Raw genomic sequence first — 20902 nt, 5'->3', positions numbered from 1 at the left:
AACAAGCTGCTACCCCCACATCCTAGTATTATGCTAGTTGATTCATTAAAATGTAACATAGTCTTGTTGCTGAAAACCACAATAATGGAAGGTCTTCTTCACCGTGTATGCAGTAGTAGTAATGGAGGCATCTGATGCAAGAAAGCGCATGAGCTTATGTAGCATCAGCCAAAAAAAAAAAAAAAAACCCAATTTCACATATCCATTCCCTCCAAACATTTGTCCAGTTCCTCTTTGAATTTATTTAAGCTATCAACTTCCACAACGACAGATGGAAGTGTTTTCCACCAATTAACCACCCACGCAAATTTCCGCGCATCTATTCTACAACTGTCTTTCCTCAAATTGAATTTATGTCCCCTCAGGTTCGTAATTTGAGCAAGCGGAAGAATCCCATCAGAATTCAGGTTGCTCAACCCATTCAAGGCCTTATACACCTCGTTCGGATCACCTTCAGGTGCCTAGTCTATAGCTGCTGCAATTTCGAGAACTTAAGCCTTTCATGGTAAGAGGACTCCTTCGTTTCCCTCACCAATCTTATTGCCATTCTCTGTACATGTTCAAGCAACTCAACATCCTTCCTAAAATGAGTTCTCTGGACCTGTATGCAGTACTCAAGGCATGGCTAGATCATTGCCTTATACAAAAGGATAATCGTCTCCTTTTCTCTACTAGCAAAATTCCTGTATATCATTGACAATACCCCATGACCCACTCTGGCAGCCTGTTTCCATTGCTCAGAAAACTTCATATCTGACTGCACAATTACTCCCAGATCTTTTTCATTTTCTACCACCCTAAGAGTAGTAGCACACAGTTGGTACATTTCTCTGGGATTACTTTAGCATTAGCATTAGTAGAGGCATATGATGCAAGAAAGCAAGCTTATTCAGCATCAGCCAAAAAAAAAAAAAAAAAAAAAAAACACCGCTCCCATTTCACCCCTCCGTTCGCTCGAAATACCTGTTCAGTTCAGCCTTAAATTTGTTTAGGCTATCAACTTCAACAACAAGTGATGGAAGTCGGTTCCACCAACCAACCACCCGCTGGCCAAAGGCAAATTTCCGCACATCTATCCGACATCCGTCCTTCCTCAATTTCAATTTATGCCCTCTGAGCTGATTATTCTGAGCAAGATGAAGAATCCCTTTGGCATTGAGCATGCTCAAACCATTCAAAGCCTTATACACCTCTATCAGATCACCTCGCCGGTGCCTAGTCTCCAGACTCTGTAATTTGCAAAACTCAAGTCTTTCTTCGTAAGAGCAACCCTTTGTTCCATTCACTAATCTTGTTGCCCTTCTCTGTACCCGTTCCAGCAGCTCTATATCCTTCTTGAAATGAGGCCTCCAGACCTGTATACAGTACTCAAGATGTGGCCTAACCATTGCCTTATACAAGGGAATAATCACCTCCTTATCCCTGCTAGAAAAATTCCTGTATATCATTGACAAGACACCATGAGCTACTCTTGCAGCTCGTCTGCACTGCTCAGAGAACTTCATATCTGCCTGCACAATTACCCCCAGGTCCTTTTCATTCTCCACCACTGTCAGTGTAGTACCGCAGAGTTGATACGTTGCTCTGGGGTTACTGTTTCCCATATGTAGTACTTTACATTTGTCAATGTTAAACTTCATTTGCCACCAATACTTCTATCCATATGTAGTGCTTTGCATTTGTCATTGTTAAACTTCAATTGCTACTTCTCAGCCCATCTGCCTAAACTTTCTAGAACCTGTTGCAGTAGCACACTGCCATTACTGTCATTAACAACCCTGCAAACCTTTGTATCATCTGCAAACTTCGACACTAAGCCTGATATACCTTCATCAATATTATTGATAAATATACAAAACAACAGTGTACCCAACATGGAACCCTGTACGACTCCACCAATAACATTAGTCCACGAAGAGCAGCACCCATTGATTGCCACTCTCTGTCCTCTCCCACTCAACCATCCTTTTATCCATTGTAGCAACTTACCATTAATAACATACTGCTCCAATTTGTACATTAATCTTCCATGCATGAGTGTCAAAAGCTTAACTGAAATCCAAGTATATGATATCAAAATTATTTTTTCCATCGAATTCCTTTGTAACCGCATCATATTATCCAATCAAATTTGTCAGATAAGACTTTCCCTTAACAAACACATGCTGTGTCTGAATTATTACTGCACTCTTGTCTAGATTATCCTGCAATGCATCTTTAACCAGTGACTCCATTATTTCCCCAGAATATAAGGTTGACCTACCTGGTCTATAATAACTCGTGTCACCCTTAGATCCCTTTGTGAATTGGAGATACACTTGCACATCTCCAGTCCATGTGGACTTTCCCTTGAGTCCAAGCATGCTCTCATAATTATAGCTAAGGGTTTGCTTACTTCCATTGCCACCGCCTTTAATATATGGATAGAGCCCATCTTCCCCAGGTGCCTTATGTTTAACTTCAACAATTTCTCCTCCACTTTGCTCTAAGTTATTACAAAATCATTAACCACTCTGTTACACTTTGATAAACTTCTGGCATTTTCCTCCCTTAATAACTCATGTGAATTTAGATGCAAAATACTCATTCAAATTATTAGCTATCTGAGCAGGATCGTCAACAATTGAACCATCGATATCAAGTGGACCAATCTGATTCAACCGCTTCCTTCTAGAGTTTATATAAATAAAGAAGCCCTTGCTGTTTTTCTTAGCATACTTTGCCAGATTTCTCATTTCCTTCACTTGCTTAACCTCCTTTGTGACTTGATTACAGACTAGCTTATATCTGCCATAGGTTTCTGTGTAACCTGATAATTTATATGCATCCCTTGCATTTTTTTTCTCTGCCACGAGTGTCATTAGTTCATTTGACCTCCATAATCACCTTTATGGAAGCAAAATCTCTTCCATTTACCCGTAATGGTAATTATATCTTTAAGTAAATCCCACATCAGTGCACTGTGATGAGTGCCACCTAGTGGTTCCTTTATCTGCAAATTCTTTATACACAAATTAGCATTAGCATTAGTAGAGGCATTTGATGCAAGAAAGCAAGCTTATGCAGCATCAGCCAAAAAAAAAAAAAAAAAAAAAACCCACTTCCACTTCACCCCTCTGTTCGTTCAAAATACCTGTCCAGCTGAGCCTTAAACTTATTTAGGCTATCAACCTCCACCACAAGGGATGGAAGTCTGTTCCATCAACCAACCACCTGCTGGCTAAAGGCAAATTTCCGCACGTCTATCCTACATCTGTCTTTCCTCAATTAGAATTTATGCCCTCTCAGGTGATTTTTCTGAGCTAGAGGAAGAATCCCATCAGCATTGAGCATGCTTAAACCATTCAAGGCTTTATACACCTCTATCAGATCACCTCGCTGGTGCCTAGTCTCCAGACACTGTAATTTGCAAAACTTAAGCCTTTCTTCGTAAGAGCACCCCTTTGTTCCATTCACTAATCTTGTTGCCCTTCTCTGTACTCGTTCCAGCAGCTCTACATCCTTCTTGAAATGAGGCCTCCAGACCTGTATACAGTACTCTAGGTGTGGCCATTGCCTTATACAATGGAATAATCACCTCCTTATCCCTGCTGGAAAAATTCCTGTATATCATTGACAATACTCCATGAGCTACTCTTGCAGCCCATCTGCACTGCTCAGAGAACTTCATATCTGCCTGCACCACCACCCCCAAGTCCCTTTCATTCTCTACCACTGTCAGTGTAGTACCACAGAGTTGATACGTTGCTCTGGGGTTGCTGTTTCCCATGTGTAGTACTTTACATTTGTCAATGTTAAACTTCATTTGCCACCTCTCAGCCCATCTGCTCAACCTTTCGAGATCCTGTTGCAGCAGCATAGTGTCAGTAGTGTCCTTGACAACCCTGCCAACCTTTGTATCGTCTGCAAACTTGGACTTTAAGCTTGATATACCATCATCAATATCATTTATAAATACAGAAAACAATAATGGACCCAACACTGAGCCCTGAGGGACTCCACTAATAACATTAGTCCACGATGAGCAGTGTCCATTGATTACCACTCTCTGTCTTCTCCCCCTCAACCACCCCTTTATCCATAGCAGCAATTTGCCTCCAATGTCACACTGCTCCAATTTGTGTAGCAGTCTTCCATGTGCAACAGTATCAAAAGCCTTTCTAAGATCCAAGTATATAATATCAAAGTTATTCCCTGCATCCAGTTCTTTTGTGACTGCATCATAATATCCAATCAAGTTGGTCAGGCAAGACTTCCCCTTAACAAAACCATGCTGTGTCTGAGCTATAACTGAAGTCTTGTCTAAATGATCCTGCAGTGCTTCTTTAACCAGTGCCTCCATTAATTTTCCTGGAACAGAAGTTAAGCTCACAGGTTTATAATTACTTGTGTCAGCCTTTGATCCTCCTTTGTGAATTGGGGTCACATTTGCACATTTCCAGTCTATGGGTACCTCCCCTGAGTCCAAGGAAGCTCTCATAATTATGGCTAAGGGTTTGCTTACTTCCTTTGCTCCCTCCTTTAATATAACTGGATAGATCCCATCCACCCCGGGTGCCTTTCTTGTGTTTATCTTCAACAGTTTCTCCTCCACTTTACTCCCAGTTATTTCAAGATTCTGTAGCTTACTGCTAGAGTTGAATACACCTCTGGCATTCCCCTTGCCGAATAACTCCTCATGTGTGAATGTCGATGCAAAATATTCATTTAGTTTGTTAGCTACCTGAGCAGGATCATCAACAGTTGACCCATCAATATCAAGTGGACCAATCTTATTCATCCCCTTCCTTCTAGAGTTTACATAAGTAAAGAACTCTTTGCTGTTTTTCTTTGCATCCCTTGCCAAGGATTTCTCATAATCTGCCTTCGCCTGCCTAACCTCTTAGCCTGCCTCTCTGGTTACTTCTCGAACATGCTGCTGCAGAAAACAGTCATCCAGTAAATCCCCAAAAGTCTTGCTATTGTGCGAGTGACCAATCCACAAGTTATAGTTAATATCTGGGAAATTAAAACCCCCATTATAACACAATCTGATTTACTGGCCCATTCTATTTCTCTGTACAATTCTTCATTGTATTAACTAGAGTCATTAAGCCACTCCTACTCTCATTTTTGCTTTCCCAATGCTTATGTCACACCAAACTGACTCAACATTTTGCTATCCAGCTATGTCAACTGAATGCATTTCCTTAGATTTTTTTTTTCTTTATTAACAGCAAAACCCCTCCTCCCTCCCTTCCTCTATCCTTTCTGTACACATTGTAGTCCCTGAATTCCAATTCTGCACTGCTTATATCTGTGTGACACCATGTTTCTGATATCCCAACAGTATCTGCCTTTGATGTCTTGACTAGCACTTCAGATTCAAATTTCTTTACTATACTTCTAGCATTGGTGTACATGCAAGTATACATGCATCTACACAGCCCAAGTATATATTTGTTTCATGTTGACTCCCACCAGTCCCTGAAAACCCAGCACCCTGCCCTCCAGGTCACTGCTCATTCTAATAGAAGCAGTGCAAGAATCACTTTCAACTCTGCCTGTGGTTACTATTAATCTTTTAGTCTCTGAATCCCCCAAACTAGTTTTTCCACTCACCTAATGCTGCCTCAATAGTATCAGCAAACAGTCTTGCACACCTTCTATTTAAGTGTATCCCCATACCTGTAGAAGCAGGGATGGGATACACTGAAACCTGTCTGTTCAGAAATAGGGTTGTCATTGTTGGGCATTGCCTGGAGCAACTGCTTTATAAGGTTTGCTTTGCAGGAATTCTTATAGGATTTGTTAGAGTTGAAGTTCTATGCCAGTTTTCAGTATAACTGGAAATTTCACACTGGCACAATATTTGACTTACACTGGTTTCATGCAGATGTAGCCTGTGCATGTTTCATGTATTATTGGATACATGTTATCTGTTTTGGATATGTTTTTAGTTAAAAATGAGCCTGCCTGAACAAAATACTAATGCTGTACCTGATTACACTGAAAAGATGGGGATTATTTGTGGTAATTTATATAGAAATGGTACTGTATTCCCACAGCACAGTGTTTGATTGAACTAGAATCTTATTGATTTCTGTTATTTCTCATTTCAGTTATTGGAACAACTACTGGGCTGCTGATGGCATGCATGCAATATTACTGCCATATGTAAAAATTTGGTTGTTTTTACACAAGTTGTTCATTTTACAGCCATATCTGCTTCCATTCAAAATGAACAGTACAAATATTTGAAAATTGTGAATTAAATTTTATTTCCCTATATGTTAATGTTCAGTCAAAATATATTTTTTTTCACATTAGGTCTCCTCTTATCTGGTATAAAAGCAAGAGATATAGTTTATTCGCCATATAGTATTCGAAGGGCTCTAGAAAATACTGCAGTCATAGTATCGTCATGGGATCCTTTTAGTATGGGTCATGGATTACTTCAGGTAAAAAAAAAAAAATCCCCACACTTTTTTGTAGTTTATCATTCTTCATTTGTTAGACTGTCACAGTTTGTTCAACAAGCAGATGTCAAGTTTTGTGTACATCTTGCGCTCTTCCAGATGCACAAAAAACTTGTTTTCCATGAGCAATATGAAAACTCACTTTGGCACTTTCTTCTTCAACTAAGTTTAAATTTATCAGATTAACTATTGGCCAGTTTTATGGTATAGTTTGGGCTATGCTGTAAAATTAGCCAACTTTCCCAGTAAGTGGAGGCCAGATCTTTTTGGCCTGTCACAATAAAAAAAAATTTTTAATTAGTAAAATTTTTAATTAGAAATGAATTAAATGTAATAACATATTTCAGAAAGCATATCATTATGAAGTTGCACTGTGATGTGATTACCATCATGATGATGTTTTTCCTTCCTGTAACATACTATTTGTGAAATTACATTTTTGTCTGGCCTTAGCAATGCTTGGTTTGTTAATGAGTTTAATATTATTGTTATTATTATTATTATTAAAATATCATTTATCAAGTCAAAGAATAAAAATATTTATAAAAATGGCCTCTTATGGAGAGTATAAAGTTTGTCACTTTGTTTTTTAATTGTATGTAAACTGCCCATGGAAACAGAAGAAAAGATGATCGTAATAGTGGGAGGGTTCCACAATAAGTTTGAAGACTGAGGCAGTTTAAAGAAAACCAGATGTTAGAATGAAAATAGCTTGATTATTTTCAAACTGATTGCCATGAATAGCTGCATTCTTGTGAGATTGTTAATTGAGCTGTTGGAAACAATTGTGTGTAAACTGCCCACTACAAATTCCTTTGTCACATTTCTTTTAATGCCCTCTATACCTTCAAATCATTGTTCTTCAGCTTGGATTTGATTTTGAAAAATAAGTAATCCATTTACAAAAAAAAAAAAAAAAAAAAATCTAAATCAGGCAGGACAGAATGCAGCACAGCATGAAGATGTGTACATAGTACTCCTTATTTATTTTCTTACTTAGAGAAACAAATTCCTTGTGAATGAACTGGTTTAGGCACGTTCCAATGCATCAGTAAACCCCAAAACAAACCTTGTAAATGATTCCCTTGCTCTTGAAAAAAAGTAATCCGCATTACTTTGTTTTGTGGATCATCTTCATGTGATATTGAAAATAATTTGGGAAATAAGAAATCCTAGTGGTTTTTGAAAATTAAAATTTTTTTTGTCTCCGAGAGGATGTCAGTTGTCATTCTGCGTTTTGTTTGTGGATCATATTTGAAAAACCAGGACTTGTCTCCTGTTACAATTGAATCTAGCCTGGAGGGATCATCAGCAGATGCTTGAATGAGCCCTTTGCATGCTTCAAGTCTGGGAGGCTTTTGTTCTTCAGTAAAACAGTCCAGTACAGGACTGGACTTTGAACGTTGGACAAAGACTGTGTTATGACAAGTCTTGATTTACACCATTTTGCATCAAGTGATAGGGTGAAAGTGTATAAGCATATTTTATTTTTTTTGTAGAGGCATACGATGCAAGAAACCAGCATCAGCCAAAAAAAAGAAAAAAAAAAAAAACCATTTCATCCCTCCATTCGTTCCAAATTCCTGTCCAGCTCAGCCTTAAATTTATTTAGGCTATTAGCTTCCACGACAAAAAAAAAAATGGAAGCCTGTTCCACCAATCAACTACCCCCGGCTAAAGGCAAATTTTCGCAAATTTCCGTATTATTGAGAATACCTGAAAGGTTCAGGGAAGCGACTAGTTTGGGGAGACAAGGGTAATATAGATAACATTTATCTGTTAGTATTGGTCAAATTAACTCTTGCACATACCTCAAGAGTTTGTTTTTTACCGCAATAGACCATAGTAGCAAGATGTTCTGAAGGCAAAAGCATTTCAAATGAGCGGGTAGCAAATGCCAGGGAAGCAAGCTTAAATAACTTTAAGGGGTGTGTCAGGGTAGTTAACTAAACAAGAAGACTAAGTCTTATTTGTTTATACAGTAATGTCAGAAGTGTCAATAAAATGAGTGAATTCGAACTGCTGGTTAGGACAAGTAACGCTGACATAATAGGGCTTACAGAAATGTGGTGCCGCCTGGAGATAAGGGATGATGAGTTTCAGTACGGTATGTATAATGTATTTAGGAAGGACAGGGAAGATAGAAGGGACAGTGGGATCATGCTTCTTATCAAAAGTAGTCTGAGCATGATGAAAGCTTTCCCAGATTCAGACGTTTCACATGCTAGTATAGAATCTGTATGGTGTGAAATAGTTGGAAGCAAAGGTATAATGAGAGTGGGAGTAATCTACAGGCCAGGTGATTGTGAAGATTATGATGACACCAAATGGAATGGGCAAGTAAGTGTTGAATGTCTTATTATGGGTGATTTTAATTTGCCTCTAATTGATTGGAGCAAATGGGAAGGAAACTCCACATGGGGGACAAAATTTTTAAATCAGCTAGATGATTGTTATTTGTATCAACATATCAAGGAAAGTACTAGGGAAAAGAATACTCTAGACCTCATCATCACCCATGAACCAGACGACATAATAGCGCTGACAGCACAGCAACTAGTAGCAGGAAGTGATCATGGAGTTCTATGGTGGATGGTGAAGAGAGGTAGGTAGCAGTAGTTAAAGGCAGTGGAATGGGTTATAATTTCAAGAAAGTTAAATTACAATGCCTTAAGGTGCTACATTAGCATTAGTACAGGCATTTGATGCAAGAAAGCAAGCTTATGCAGCATCAGCCAAAAAAAACACCACTTCCACTTCACCCCTCTGTTCATTCAAAATACCTGTCCAGCTGAGCCTTACAAACTTATTTAGGCTATCAACCTCAACTACAAGGGATGGAAGTCTGTTCCACCAACCAACCAACCACCCGCTGGCTAAAGGCAAATTTCCGCACGTCTATCCTACATCTGTCTTTCCTCAATTTGAATTTATGCCCTCTCAGGTGATTATTCTGAGCTAGAGGAAGAATCCCATCAGCATTGAGCATGCTCAAACCATTCAAGGCTTTATACACCTCTATCAGATCACCTCGCTGGTGCCTAGTCTCCAGACACTGTAATTTGCAAAACTTAAGCCTTTCTTCATAAGAGCACCCCTTTGTTCCATTCACTAATCTTGTTGCCCTTCTCTGTACTTGTTCCAGCAGCTCTACATCCTTCTTGAAATGAGGCCTCCAGACCTGTATACAGTACTCTAGGTGTGGCCTGACCATTGCCTTATACAAGGGAATAATCACCTCCTTATCCCTGCTGGAAAAATTCCTGTATATCATTGACAATACTCCATGAGCTACTCTTGCAGCTCGTCTGCACTGCTCAGAGAACTTCATATCTGCCTGCACAACCACCCCCAAGTCTCTTTCATTCTCTACCACTGTCAGTGTAGTACCACAGAGTTGATACGTTGCTCTGGGGTTGCTGTTTCCTATGTGTAGTACTTTCCAATTGTCAATGTTAAATTTCATTTGCCACCTCTCAGCCCGTCTGCTCAACCTTTATATAGTGTCAGTAGTGTCCTTGACAACCCTGCCAACCTTTGTATCGTCTGCAAACTTGGATATTAAGCTTAATATACCATCATCAATATCATTTATAAATACAGAAAACAATAATGGACCCAACACTGAGCCCTGAGGGACTCCACTAATAAGATTAGTCCACGATGAGCAGTGTCCATTGATTACCACTCTCTGTCTTCTCCCCCTCAACCACCCCTTTATCCATAGCAGCAATTTGCCTCCAATGTCACACTGCTCCAATTTGTGTAGCAGTCTTCCATGTGCAACAGTATCAAAAGCCTTTCTAAGATCCAAGTATATAATATCAAAGCTATTTCCTGCATCCAGTTCTTTTGTGACTGCATCATAGTATCCAATCAAATTGGTCAGGGAAGACCTGCCCTTAACAAAACCATGTTGCGTCTGAGCTATAACTGAATTCTTGTCTAGATGATCCTGCAGTGCTTCTTTAACCAGTGCCTCCATTAATTTACCTGGAACAGAAGTTAAACTAACAGGTCTATAATTACTTGTCAGCCTTTGATCCTCCTTTGTGAATTGGGGTTACATTTGCACATCTCCAGTCTATGGGTACCTCCCCCGAGTCCAAAGAAGCTCTCATAATTATGGCTAGGGGTTTGCTTACTTCCTTTGCTGCCTCCTTTAATATAACTGGATAGATCCCATCCACCCCAGGTGCCTTTTTTTTATGTTTATCCTCAACAGTCTCTCCTCCACTTTCCTCTCAGTTATTACAAAATCATCTAGCTCACTGCCAATGTTTACTTTACCTACGTCATTCTCCTTCCTGAATAACTCCTCATGCGTGAATGTAGATGCAAAATACTCCTTTAGATTGTTAGCCACCTGAGCAGGATCCTCAACTGTTGAACCATCAATATCCAGTGGACCAATCTGATTCATCCCTTTCCTTCTTGCCGACCGGGCTAGCCAGGTGGGTAAAGTGCCTGCCGGGCAACCCAAAGGTCGCGGGTTCGATTCCCGCCTCGGGCTTGGATCAAAGTACTGCAAAAACCTTGGGAGGTGCACTATGGCCACAGAAGCCGATGCGCCAACAACTACCAAACCAAAAAAAAAAAAAAAAAAAAAAACCTTTCCTTCTTGAGTTTAAATAGGTAAAGAACTCTTTTCTGTTTTTCTTTGCATCCTTTGCCAAGGATTTTTCGTAGTCTGCCTTTGCCTGCCTTATCTCCTTTGTGACTTGGTTACAGACCAATTTATATCTATCATAGGCTTCCATGTCACCCATTAATTTGCATGTATTCCATGCATTTTTCTTCTCTGCCACATGTCTCATTAGTTCATCTGACAACCATTTAGGCCTATGATGAAACGCTTATGATGAAAGAGAGAACCAACCTTTTATAGTGCACAAATTAAAAAGGTGTTATCAATATCTGGATATAGAGCTGTGGGACCAGAAAACATTCATTACCCAATGATCAAACTACCGAGTGAAAGTTCTTTACAATCAAATTATACAGTTTACAATCAAATTTTACAATCAAATTATCAATAAATGTGAATTGGGGTTACATTTGCACATTTTCATGGGTACCTCCCCTGAGTCCAAGGAAGCTCTCATAATTATGGCTAGGGGTTTGCTTACTTCCTTTGCTGCCTCCTTTAATATAAGTGGATAGATCCCATCCACCCCGGGTGCCTTTCTTATGTTTATCTTCAACAGTTTCTCCTCCGCTTTACTCCCAGTTATTTCAAGATTCTGTAGCTTACTGCTAGAGTTGAATACACCTCTGGCATTCCCCTCACTGAATAACTCCTCGTGTGTGAATGTCGATGCAAAATATTCATTTAGTTTGTTAGCTACCTGAGCAGGATCATCAACAGTTGACCCATCAATATCAAGTGGACCAATCTGATTCATCCCCTTCCTTCTAGAGTTTACATAAGAAAAGAACTGTTTTTCTTTGCATCCTTTGCCAAAGATTTCTCTTAACAGTTTAACTTTAACAGTTTCTCCTCTGCTTTGCTCTCTGTTATTAAAAAATCATTAACTTCCTGTTTAATAAGTGAGTTTAATAAGCTTCTGTCTTCCACTTTCTTACAGAATTCCTCATATATGAATGTAGATGCAAAATACTGATTCAGTTTGTCAGCTATTTGAGCAGGATCATCATCAGTCGAACCATCGATATGAAGTGGACCAATCTGATTTATCTCCTTCTAGAGTTTTTATAAATAAAGATGTTATTGCTGGTTTTCTTAGCATCGTTTACCAAAGATTTGTCAATCTGCCGTTGCTTGCCTAACCTCCTTTGTGACTTGATTACAGACTAGCTTGTATCTACCATAGGCTTCTGTGTCATATGTTAATTTATATGTATCCCAAGCAATTTTCTTCTCTGCCATATGTCTCATTAGTTCATCTGACATCCATTTAGGCCTAAACCTTGAACAGTATTTCTTAGTTGGTATGTAAAGCCTAGTAGCTTCCAAGATAAGTTCTTTGACTGCTTCCCATTTTGAATTTGCTCTTGGTAACATCATCAGTTGGTCCCACTGTATAGAATTTAAATACTGTCTCAGACCATCGTAGTCGCCTTTACGAAAGCAATAACCCTTCCCTTTACCCCTGATGGTAGTTACCTGTTTGAGTAAATCCCACTTCAGCACACTGTGATCACTGCCACCTAGTGGTTCCTTTATCTGCAGATTCTTAATGCATGAAGAATCACTAGTGATAATCAGATCAAGAGTATTACTCCCTCAATTGCTTCCCGAACATGCTGATGTAGAAAACAATCATCCAATAAATCCACAAATTCCAATCAATATCTGGTAAATTAAAATCCCCCATTATAAGACTGATTTACTGGTCCACTCTATTTCCCTGTACAGTTTCTTATTATACTCATCAGAGTCATTAGGCCTATAGCACACTCCTACTCTCAATTTTGATCTCCCAGTGCTTATGTCACTCCAAACTGACTCGACACTGCACTGTCCAGCAATGTCGACTGGCTTCACTTCCTTGGATTTAAGTGTTTCTTAACTAATAGCATAACCCCTCCTCCCTTTCTATCCTTTCTGTAGACATTGTACTCCCCAAATTCCAGTTCTGCATTCCTTATATCTGTATGACACCACATCTCTGATATCCCAACAATATCTGCCTTTGATGCTTTGAGCAATACCTCAAATTCATCAAATTTATTTACCAAACTCCTAGCTTTGGTGTAGACGCAAGTATACATGCACCTGCTCTTTTTCTTAGCTACCCTAACACAACCCATGTGTTTAGTTGTACCGCAATGACTCCCAGCAGTCTCTGAAATATCCTGCATCTTCCAGATTGATGAGATCCAGTAATTCCAGGTTGATGGGATTAATTTCTATTCCACATTTAATATTCTTTAATACTTGTGTGCTACTCTTTATATGAATATTTAGGCAGAATGACATTAATTTGCAATGCTCTTCTTTTCAGGAAAGCTCTGGGAAAAATTTGTCACTTGCACTCTTGCAGTTAATCTGATTTATAAAGTAACGTTGCATTTGCTAGTTACATATCAGTAATTTAATGTAAAAAATTAGTAAAGCTCTTTTAAATATTAGTTTCTAATATTGCAGGTAGAAAAAGCATTTGACCATCTTCTTCAATATTCAGATTGCCAAGAGTACAATGTCCGCTTTCACATATCTTGTGCTGGCCAGTTTAGGGGAATCTATATTCGAGAAGCTTATAAAGTACAAAGACCAGGCGTTTATGATGTCACAGTAGATGCAATATTTTTAAATGATATGAATTCAGGTAAATATGTATGATTTCCCTTATCTTCTAATTGAGTGTCATGTAGTGTATTTTAATTTGTTCACTGCCTTGCTGATTCAATCAGCCGGTCTTTTATCTTTTAATCTCTTATTTTCTTGTTAGATACGAGGGACATTCAAAAAATAAGTTACACCTGCCACCATCTCTTGGTATAATTGCACAACAAATGTGGCGCCTGCCTGGAATGAAGTTCATATTGTCCTCCCCCCCCATAGGTGAGTTTTGTTGACATAGTGGTAACAGTTGTGTAGGAGCAAGCATTCATAATGGCACACCAGCTAGAGTGCTACTACAAGTTTGAGGACGTGGAACAGTACGATTTTAATGGGCAAAAGGGCTGAATTGTTCCGAGATTCATCATGAAATAACGGCGGAATATGGGGAAAATGCAATGTTGTGTCTAGCCATAGTGAAGTGATGCCAGCAGTTTGAAAGTGGTCGCACAGAATTGATAGATGCTGATCTAAAAGGAAGGTCATCAACTTTGACCACTGCAGACAACATGATGCAGGTTGATGAAACAATTCGCAATAATCGAAGACTGACAGTTGCAGAAATGGCATAGCAGTTGGATATTTCGATAGGCAGTGTTCATTCCATCATCCGTGAACATCTTGACTATTGCAGATTGTGTGCACAATGGGTTCCTCATTCACTGACAGATGAACACAAAGGTCAACGTTTTTTGTCTTCTCTAGCCTTCCTTCAATGCTATTCTGTGGAAGGCCATGACTTTTTATGCCACATCATCACTGGCGATGAAATGTGGGTGCACCATTTCGCCCCAGAAATGAAGAGAGCATCTATGGAATGGAGACACACAACATCGCCTGTTCGGAAAAAATTCAAAGTTGCACCATCAGCAGGAAAGGTCATGGCCACTGTGTTTTTCGACTGTGAAGGAGTTGCTTACTCCGAATTTATGGCATAAGGCACAAAAATTAATGCTGCCTCATACTGCCAAACATTATGGTCTTTGCAAACAGCCATGAAAAACTAGAGGTCTGGAAAGTTAAGCAAAGGTGTTGTTCTCATTCGGGACAATGCCATACCACGCCACACGATGCACGCACAACACGACACTTTCTCCAACGTTTTGGATGGGAGGTATGGCAACGTCTGCTGTAGAGTCCCGATCTTTTGCATTGTGACTATCACATCTTCGGCAAGCTGAAAGAACATCTAGGGGGACAACGATTTGCGAATGATGAGCAGGTGCAAACAGCGGTTCTATGGTGACTGACTAATCAAGGAGTGGATTTCTATTATCAGGGAATCAAACGTTTAGTCACACGTTCCGAGAAGTGTTTACACCAACTTGGTGACTATGTGGAAAAGTAGTGCAAGGTATGTGTTTTCTATCGCATAATATCACATATCTCAATAAATGTCTCTTGGGCTACAATGATCAAGTGTAACTTATTTTTTGAATTACCCTCGTATTTATTTTATTTAAGTTCTGGAGTAGTGTTCTTAAAATTTTTTCACAAACGGGGTCTACTTTAAGATCTCTGTAAATCGGGTGGGCTGCTTGAGAGTTGTATCAGTTTTAGGCAGGAGGAGGCGAGGCTGCTTATGAAACAAGGATGCAAATAATTATTTCTAAAGTATAGAAAATCCTTTATTGGTAACTAATTAGAGATAGGTAATTCATTATTAGTGTCGTCTAAATGAAAAGTATTAATTAAAAGTAAAGTTTATGGAGAGTCACTAAATGTCTGTGTAGGTAATGGCATGCATTAAAAATGAATACTAATATACATCTACTTAGGAAAGAGTGCTAGTCATCTGAGGTGCAAGGCAAAACTTGTGGTGAATTGCTTTGTAATATAAGATTGATGCATTTTGAGCAACCTCAGTTTGCTTCTTTTTTTTTTGTTTGCATGTCAGAATTTTACCAACTCATGAAAAAATTGTGGGGGGTTACGTATAATCTAACCTCTCAAATCTGGCACCTTTGGGACCTAGTCCTTGCCAGGTCTTAGTTGGCAACATAGTCAAATACTGGATTACTTGATTTCAGAGTTTCAGCACGTTCAGTGTTTGTAGTCTGGAAAATATCAAGTACCAGCAACTGTAGAAAGGTACTCATGTTAAAAGCAGCATTGGGGGGCGGGGGGTTACCTATGTGAAATTTTTGTATAATGTATTTAGATGCATTAAGAGGTAGGTTTCAATCTTTCAGAAAACATGCAAGTTTCCACAGCCACTCATTTTGTTTTTAATAAAAATGTGTATCTCATTTCAGTGGTTCCAGGATTTTAAAATTTAAACATAACATCACAAGCATAACATCAGCTGATGAAGAGGCACTTCATCTCGAAAACTATTGTATATTTTATTAGGATTATTTTAGTGTATATTTTATTTCATTTTATTTTATCTCTGTTTTAGAATTTTATATATTATTTATTTATTTTTTTATATTAATTTATTTATATTATTAATTTATTTATCGATATTAATAAATTTATTCTAAGTCAGTTTGCCATTCATCGCTAGAAAGTTTTGTGATATGCAACCCGAAGCTCAAGACATATTTTCCAATTAAACAAAACGTGTTTACCAAAATGATGTAAGGATGAATTTTTGGGAAAATTCATCCTCATACAAGTATAAGGAATTAAGAGGGCATTAGTTGAGGAACATGATGGAAGAAAGCAAGCTTATATAGCATCAGTCAAAGGGGGGGGGGAACACTTCCCAGCCCGGAAAAGAAGATGCAGCGTATTTCAGAGACTGCTGGGAGTCATTGCAGTACAAGTAAACACACAGACTGTGTTAGGGTAGCAAAGAATAGGAACAGGTGCATGTATACTTGTGTGTACATTAATGCTAGGAGTTTGGTAAATAAATTTGATGAATTTGAGGTGTTGGTCAAATCATCAAAGGCAGGTATTGTTGGGATATCAGAGACTTGGTGTCACACAGATATAAGGAGTACAATGTGTAAAGGAAGGATAGACAGAATAGGAAAGGAGGAGAGGTTATGCTATTAGTTAAGAAACATAAAATCGAAGGAAGTGCAGCCATATGACATCGATGGACAGTGCAGTGTCAAGTCAGTTTGGTGTGACAAAAGCACTGGGATATCAACATTGAAAGTAGGAGTGTGTTATAGGACTAATGACATTGATGAGTACAGTTTCTTATTATACTCATGAAAATAGAGTTGACCAGTAAATCAGAGAATTTTATAATGGGGGATTTTAATTTCCCGGATATTGACTGGAATTTGTGTTGGTCACTCACGCACTAGCAAGGCTTTTGTGGATTTATTGGATGATTGATTTCTACATCAGCATGTTCGGGAGGCAACTAGAGAGAGTAATACTTTTGATCTGATTATCACTAGTGATTCTTCATGCATTAAGAATCTGCAGATAAAGGAACCACTAGGTGACAGTGATCACAGTGTGCTCAAGTGGGATTTACTAAAAGAGGTAACTACATCAGGGGTAAAGAGAAGGGTTTTTGCTTTCGTAAAAGGCGACTACGGTGGTCTGAGACAGTATTTAAACTGCAAATTCAAAATGGGAGGCATTCAAAGAATTCATCTTGGAAGCTACTAGACTTTACATACCAACTAAAAAATATTGTTCAATGTTTAGCCCTAAATGGATATCGGATGAACTAATGAGACATGTGGCAGAGAAGAAAAATGCATGGGATACATATAAATTAATGGGTGACATGGAAGCCTATGATAGATATAAGCTGGTCTATAACCAAGTCACAAAGGAGGTTAGGCAGGCAAAGGCAGATTATGAGAAATCTTTGGCAAGAGATGCAAAGAAAAACAGCAAGGAGTTCTTTACTTATGTAAACTCTAGAAGGAAAGGGATGAATTAGATTGGTCCACTGGATATTGATGGTTCAACTGTTGATGATCCTGCTCAGGTGGCTAACAAACTAAATGAGTACTTTGCATCTACATTCACACAGAGGAGTTAATTCAGGAAGGGGGAATTACAGAAGTGAGCTAGATGATTTTGTAATAACTGAGAGCAAAGTGAGGAGAAATTGTTGAAGATAAACATAAAAAAGGCACCCGGTGAGGATGGGATCTATCCATTTATAATAAAGTTGGCAGCAAAGGAGGTAAGCAAACCCTTATCCATAGATATGAGAGATTCCTTGGACCCAGGAGAGGTACCCATGGATTTCAGATGTGCAGATTCGCAGTTCACAAAGGAGGATCAAATGATGACACAAATAATTATAGCCTGTTAGTTTAACTTCTGTTCCAGCAAAATTAATGGAGGCACTGGTTAAAGAATCACTGCAGGATCATCAAGACAAGATTTCAGTTATAGGTCGGACACAGCATGGTTTTGTCAAGGGAAAGTCTTGTCTGACCAATTTGATTGGATATTATGATGCGGTCACAAAGGAACTGGAAGCAGGGAATAACTTTGATATCATATATTTAGATCTTATAAAGGCTTTTGATACTCTTGCACATGGAAGACTGCTGCTCAAATTGAAGCAATGTGGCATTGGAGGCCAATTGCTGCTATGGATAAAAGGATGGTTGAGTGGGAGAAGACAGAGTGGTAATCAATGGACACTGCACTTCGTGGACTAATGTTATTAGTGGAGTCCCTCAGTTTTCAGTCCATTGTTTTCTGTATTTATAAATGATATTGATGATGCTATATCAGGCTTAATGTCCAAGTTTCCAAACGATACAAAGTTGGCAGGGTTGTTAAGCACATCAATGACAGTATGCTGTTGCAATACGATCTAGAAAAGTAGAGAAGATGGGGTGAGAGGTGGCAAATGAAGTTTAACCTTGACAAATGTAAAGTACTTCATATGGGAAACAGTACCCCCCAGAGTAATGTATCAAATCTGTGGTACTGCACTGACAGTGGTAGAGAATGAAAATGACCTGGGGGTAATTGTGCAGGCAGATATGAAGTGTTCTGAGCAGTGCAGACGGTCTGCAAGAGTAGTTAATGGTGTTTGTCAATGATATACAGGAATTTTTCTATCAAGGATAAGAAGGTGATTATCTCCTTTTATAAGGCAATGGTCAGGCCACACCTTGATTACTGTATACAGGTCTGGAGCCCTCATTTTAAGAAGGATGTAGAGCTGATCGAACGAGTACAGTGAAGAGCAACAAGATTAGTGAATGGAATGAAGTTGTGCTCTTAAAGAAAGGCTTAAGTTTTGCAGATTACAGTGTCTGGAGACTAGGCACCTGTGAGGTGATCTGATTGAGGTGTATAAAGCCTTGAATGGTTCCTCTTGCTCAGAATAATCACCTTTTGTTGTGGAAGTTGATAGCCTTAATAAATTTAAGGCTAAGCTGGACAGTTATTTGGAATGAACAGAGGGGTGTTTTTTTTTTTCTTGCTGATTCTGCATAAGCTTGCTTTCTTGCATCATATGCCTCTACTAATGCTAATTTCACCCATCCAGTCACTCCAAATATTTGTCTAGTTTATCCTTAAATTTATTTCAGTTGTCAACTTCCACAATAACAAATGGAAGTGTGTTCCGGCAGTCAACTGCCCCCGGCTAAAGGCAAACTTCCCCACATCTGGTCTACAACTGTCTTTCCTCAGTTTGAATCAGATTAAGAACTTGAGCCCACTCAGTTTCTTAATCTGACCAAGCAGAAGTATCCCATCAGCATTCAGCTTGCTCAAACCATTCAAGGCTACACCTCGATCACATCACCACACAGATACCTGGATTCCAGAGGCTGCAACTTGCAGACTTAAGCCTTTCTTCCTAAGTGCACCCCTTTGTTCCTTTCACCAGTCTCATTGCCCTTCTCTGTACTCGTTCTAGCAACTCTACATCCTTCCTAAAATGAGACCTCCAGACCTGTATACAGTACTCAAGGTGTGGCCTGACCATTGCCTTATACAAAGGGATAATCACCTCCTTGTCTCTGCTAGCAAAATTCCTATATATCATTGACAAAACTCCATGACCTGCTCTGGCAGCCCATCTGCACTGCTCAAAGAACTTCATATCTGGCACAATTACCCCCAGGCCTTTTTCATTCTCCACCTCTCTGAGTATAGTACCACACAGTTGGTACATTTTTCTTGGGTTACTGCTACCCATATGCATTACTTTGCATTTGTCAATGTTAAACTTTAATTGCTACTTCTCACCCCATTTGCCTAACTTTTCTAGATCCTGTTGCAGTAGCATACTGTTTTTAGTGTCATTACCAACCCTGCCGACCTTTATATCATCTGCAGACTTGGACAATAAGCCCGATATACCTTCATCGATATCATTGATAAATTCACAAAACAACAATGGACCCAGCACCAAACCCTGGAGTACTCCACTAATAAGATTAGTCCACGTAGAGCAGTGTCCATTTATTATCACTCTCTGCCATTTCCCACTCAAGCATCCTTTTATCTATTGCAGTAACTTGCCCTTAATGCCATACTGCTCCAATTTGTACAGTAGTCTTCCATGTGCAAACGTATCAAAAGCTTTCCTGAAATCCAAGTATATGATATCAAAATTATTTTTTGCATCCAGTTCCTTTGTGACCACATCGTAGTATCCAATCAAATTGGGCAGACAAGACTTCCCCTTAAACAAACACATGCTGTGTCTGAGCTATTACTGCTTCTTGTCTATAAGATCCGATATCACCTCTTTAACCAGTGACTCCATTATTTTCCATGGAACAGAAGTTAAAATAACGGGACTAAAATTATTTGTCACCCTTTGAACCGCCCTTTGTGAATTGGGGATACATTTGCAAATGTCCAGTCCATGGGGACCTCCCCTGACTCTAAGGATGCTCTCATAATTATGGCTAAGGGTTTGCTTACTTCCCTTGCTCCCTCGTTCATTATAACTGGATAGATTCCGTCTGCCCTAGGTGCCTTTTTTATGCTTAACTTCAACAATTTCTCCTCTACTTTGCTATCAGTTATTACAAAAATCACTTAGCTCCCTGTTAGAGTTTGATAAACTTCTGGCATTCCCCTCCTTAAATAACTCGTGTGAATGTAGATACAAAATACTCATTCAGTTTATCAGCTACTTGAGCAGGATCATCAATAGTCAATCTATATTAAGTGGATCAATCTGATCCATTCCCTTCCTTCTAGAGTTTTCATAAATAAAGAACTGTTTGCT

At 39.0% G+C, this 20902-nt stretch overlaps 1 protein-coding gene across 1 annotated transcript in view; it reads left to right on the top strand.

Annotated features, from left to right (window-relative positions):
- TppII (Tripeptidyl-peptidase II) overlaps nucleotides 1–20902 on the top strand; it is a 647643-nt gene that overhangs the window by 291679 nt on the left and 335062 nt on the right. Inside the window, exons 13-14 of the mRNA XM_090387764.1 lie at nucleotides 6310–6440; nucleotides 13570–13750. Coding sequence (XP_090243890.1) covers nucleotides 6310–6440; nucleotides 13570–13750 — 312 coding nt within the window. The remainder of the gene's footprint in view (nucleotides 1–6309; nucleotides 6441–13569; nucleotides 13751–20902) is intronic.

The sequence above is a fragment of the Mastigoproctus giganteus genome, chromosome 13 (genome assembly GCF_048544385.1).
Source record: "Mastigoproctus giganteus isolate SK-2022 chromosome 13, ASM4854438v1, whole genome shotgun sequence".
NCBI lineage: Eukaryota > Metazoa > Arthropoda > Arachnida > Uropygi > Thelyphonidae > Mastigoproctus > Mastigoproctus giganteus.
This window is presented reverse-complemented; position numbering and strand designations above follow the sequence as displayed.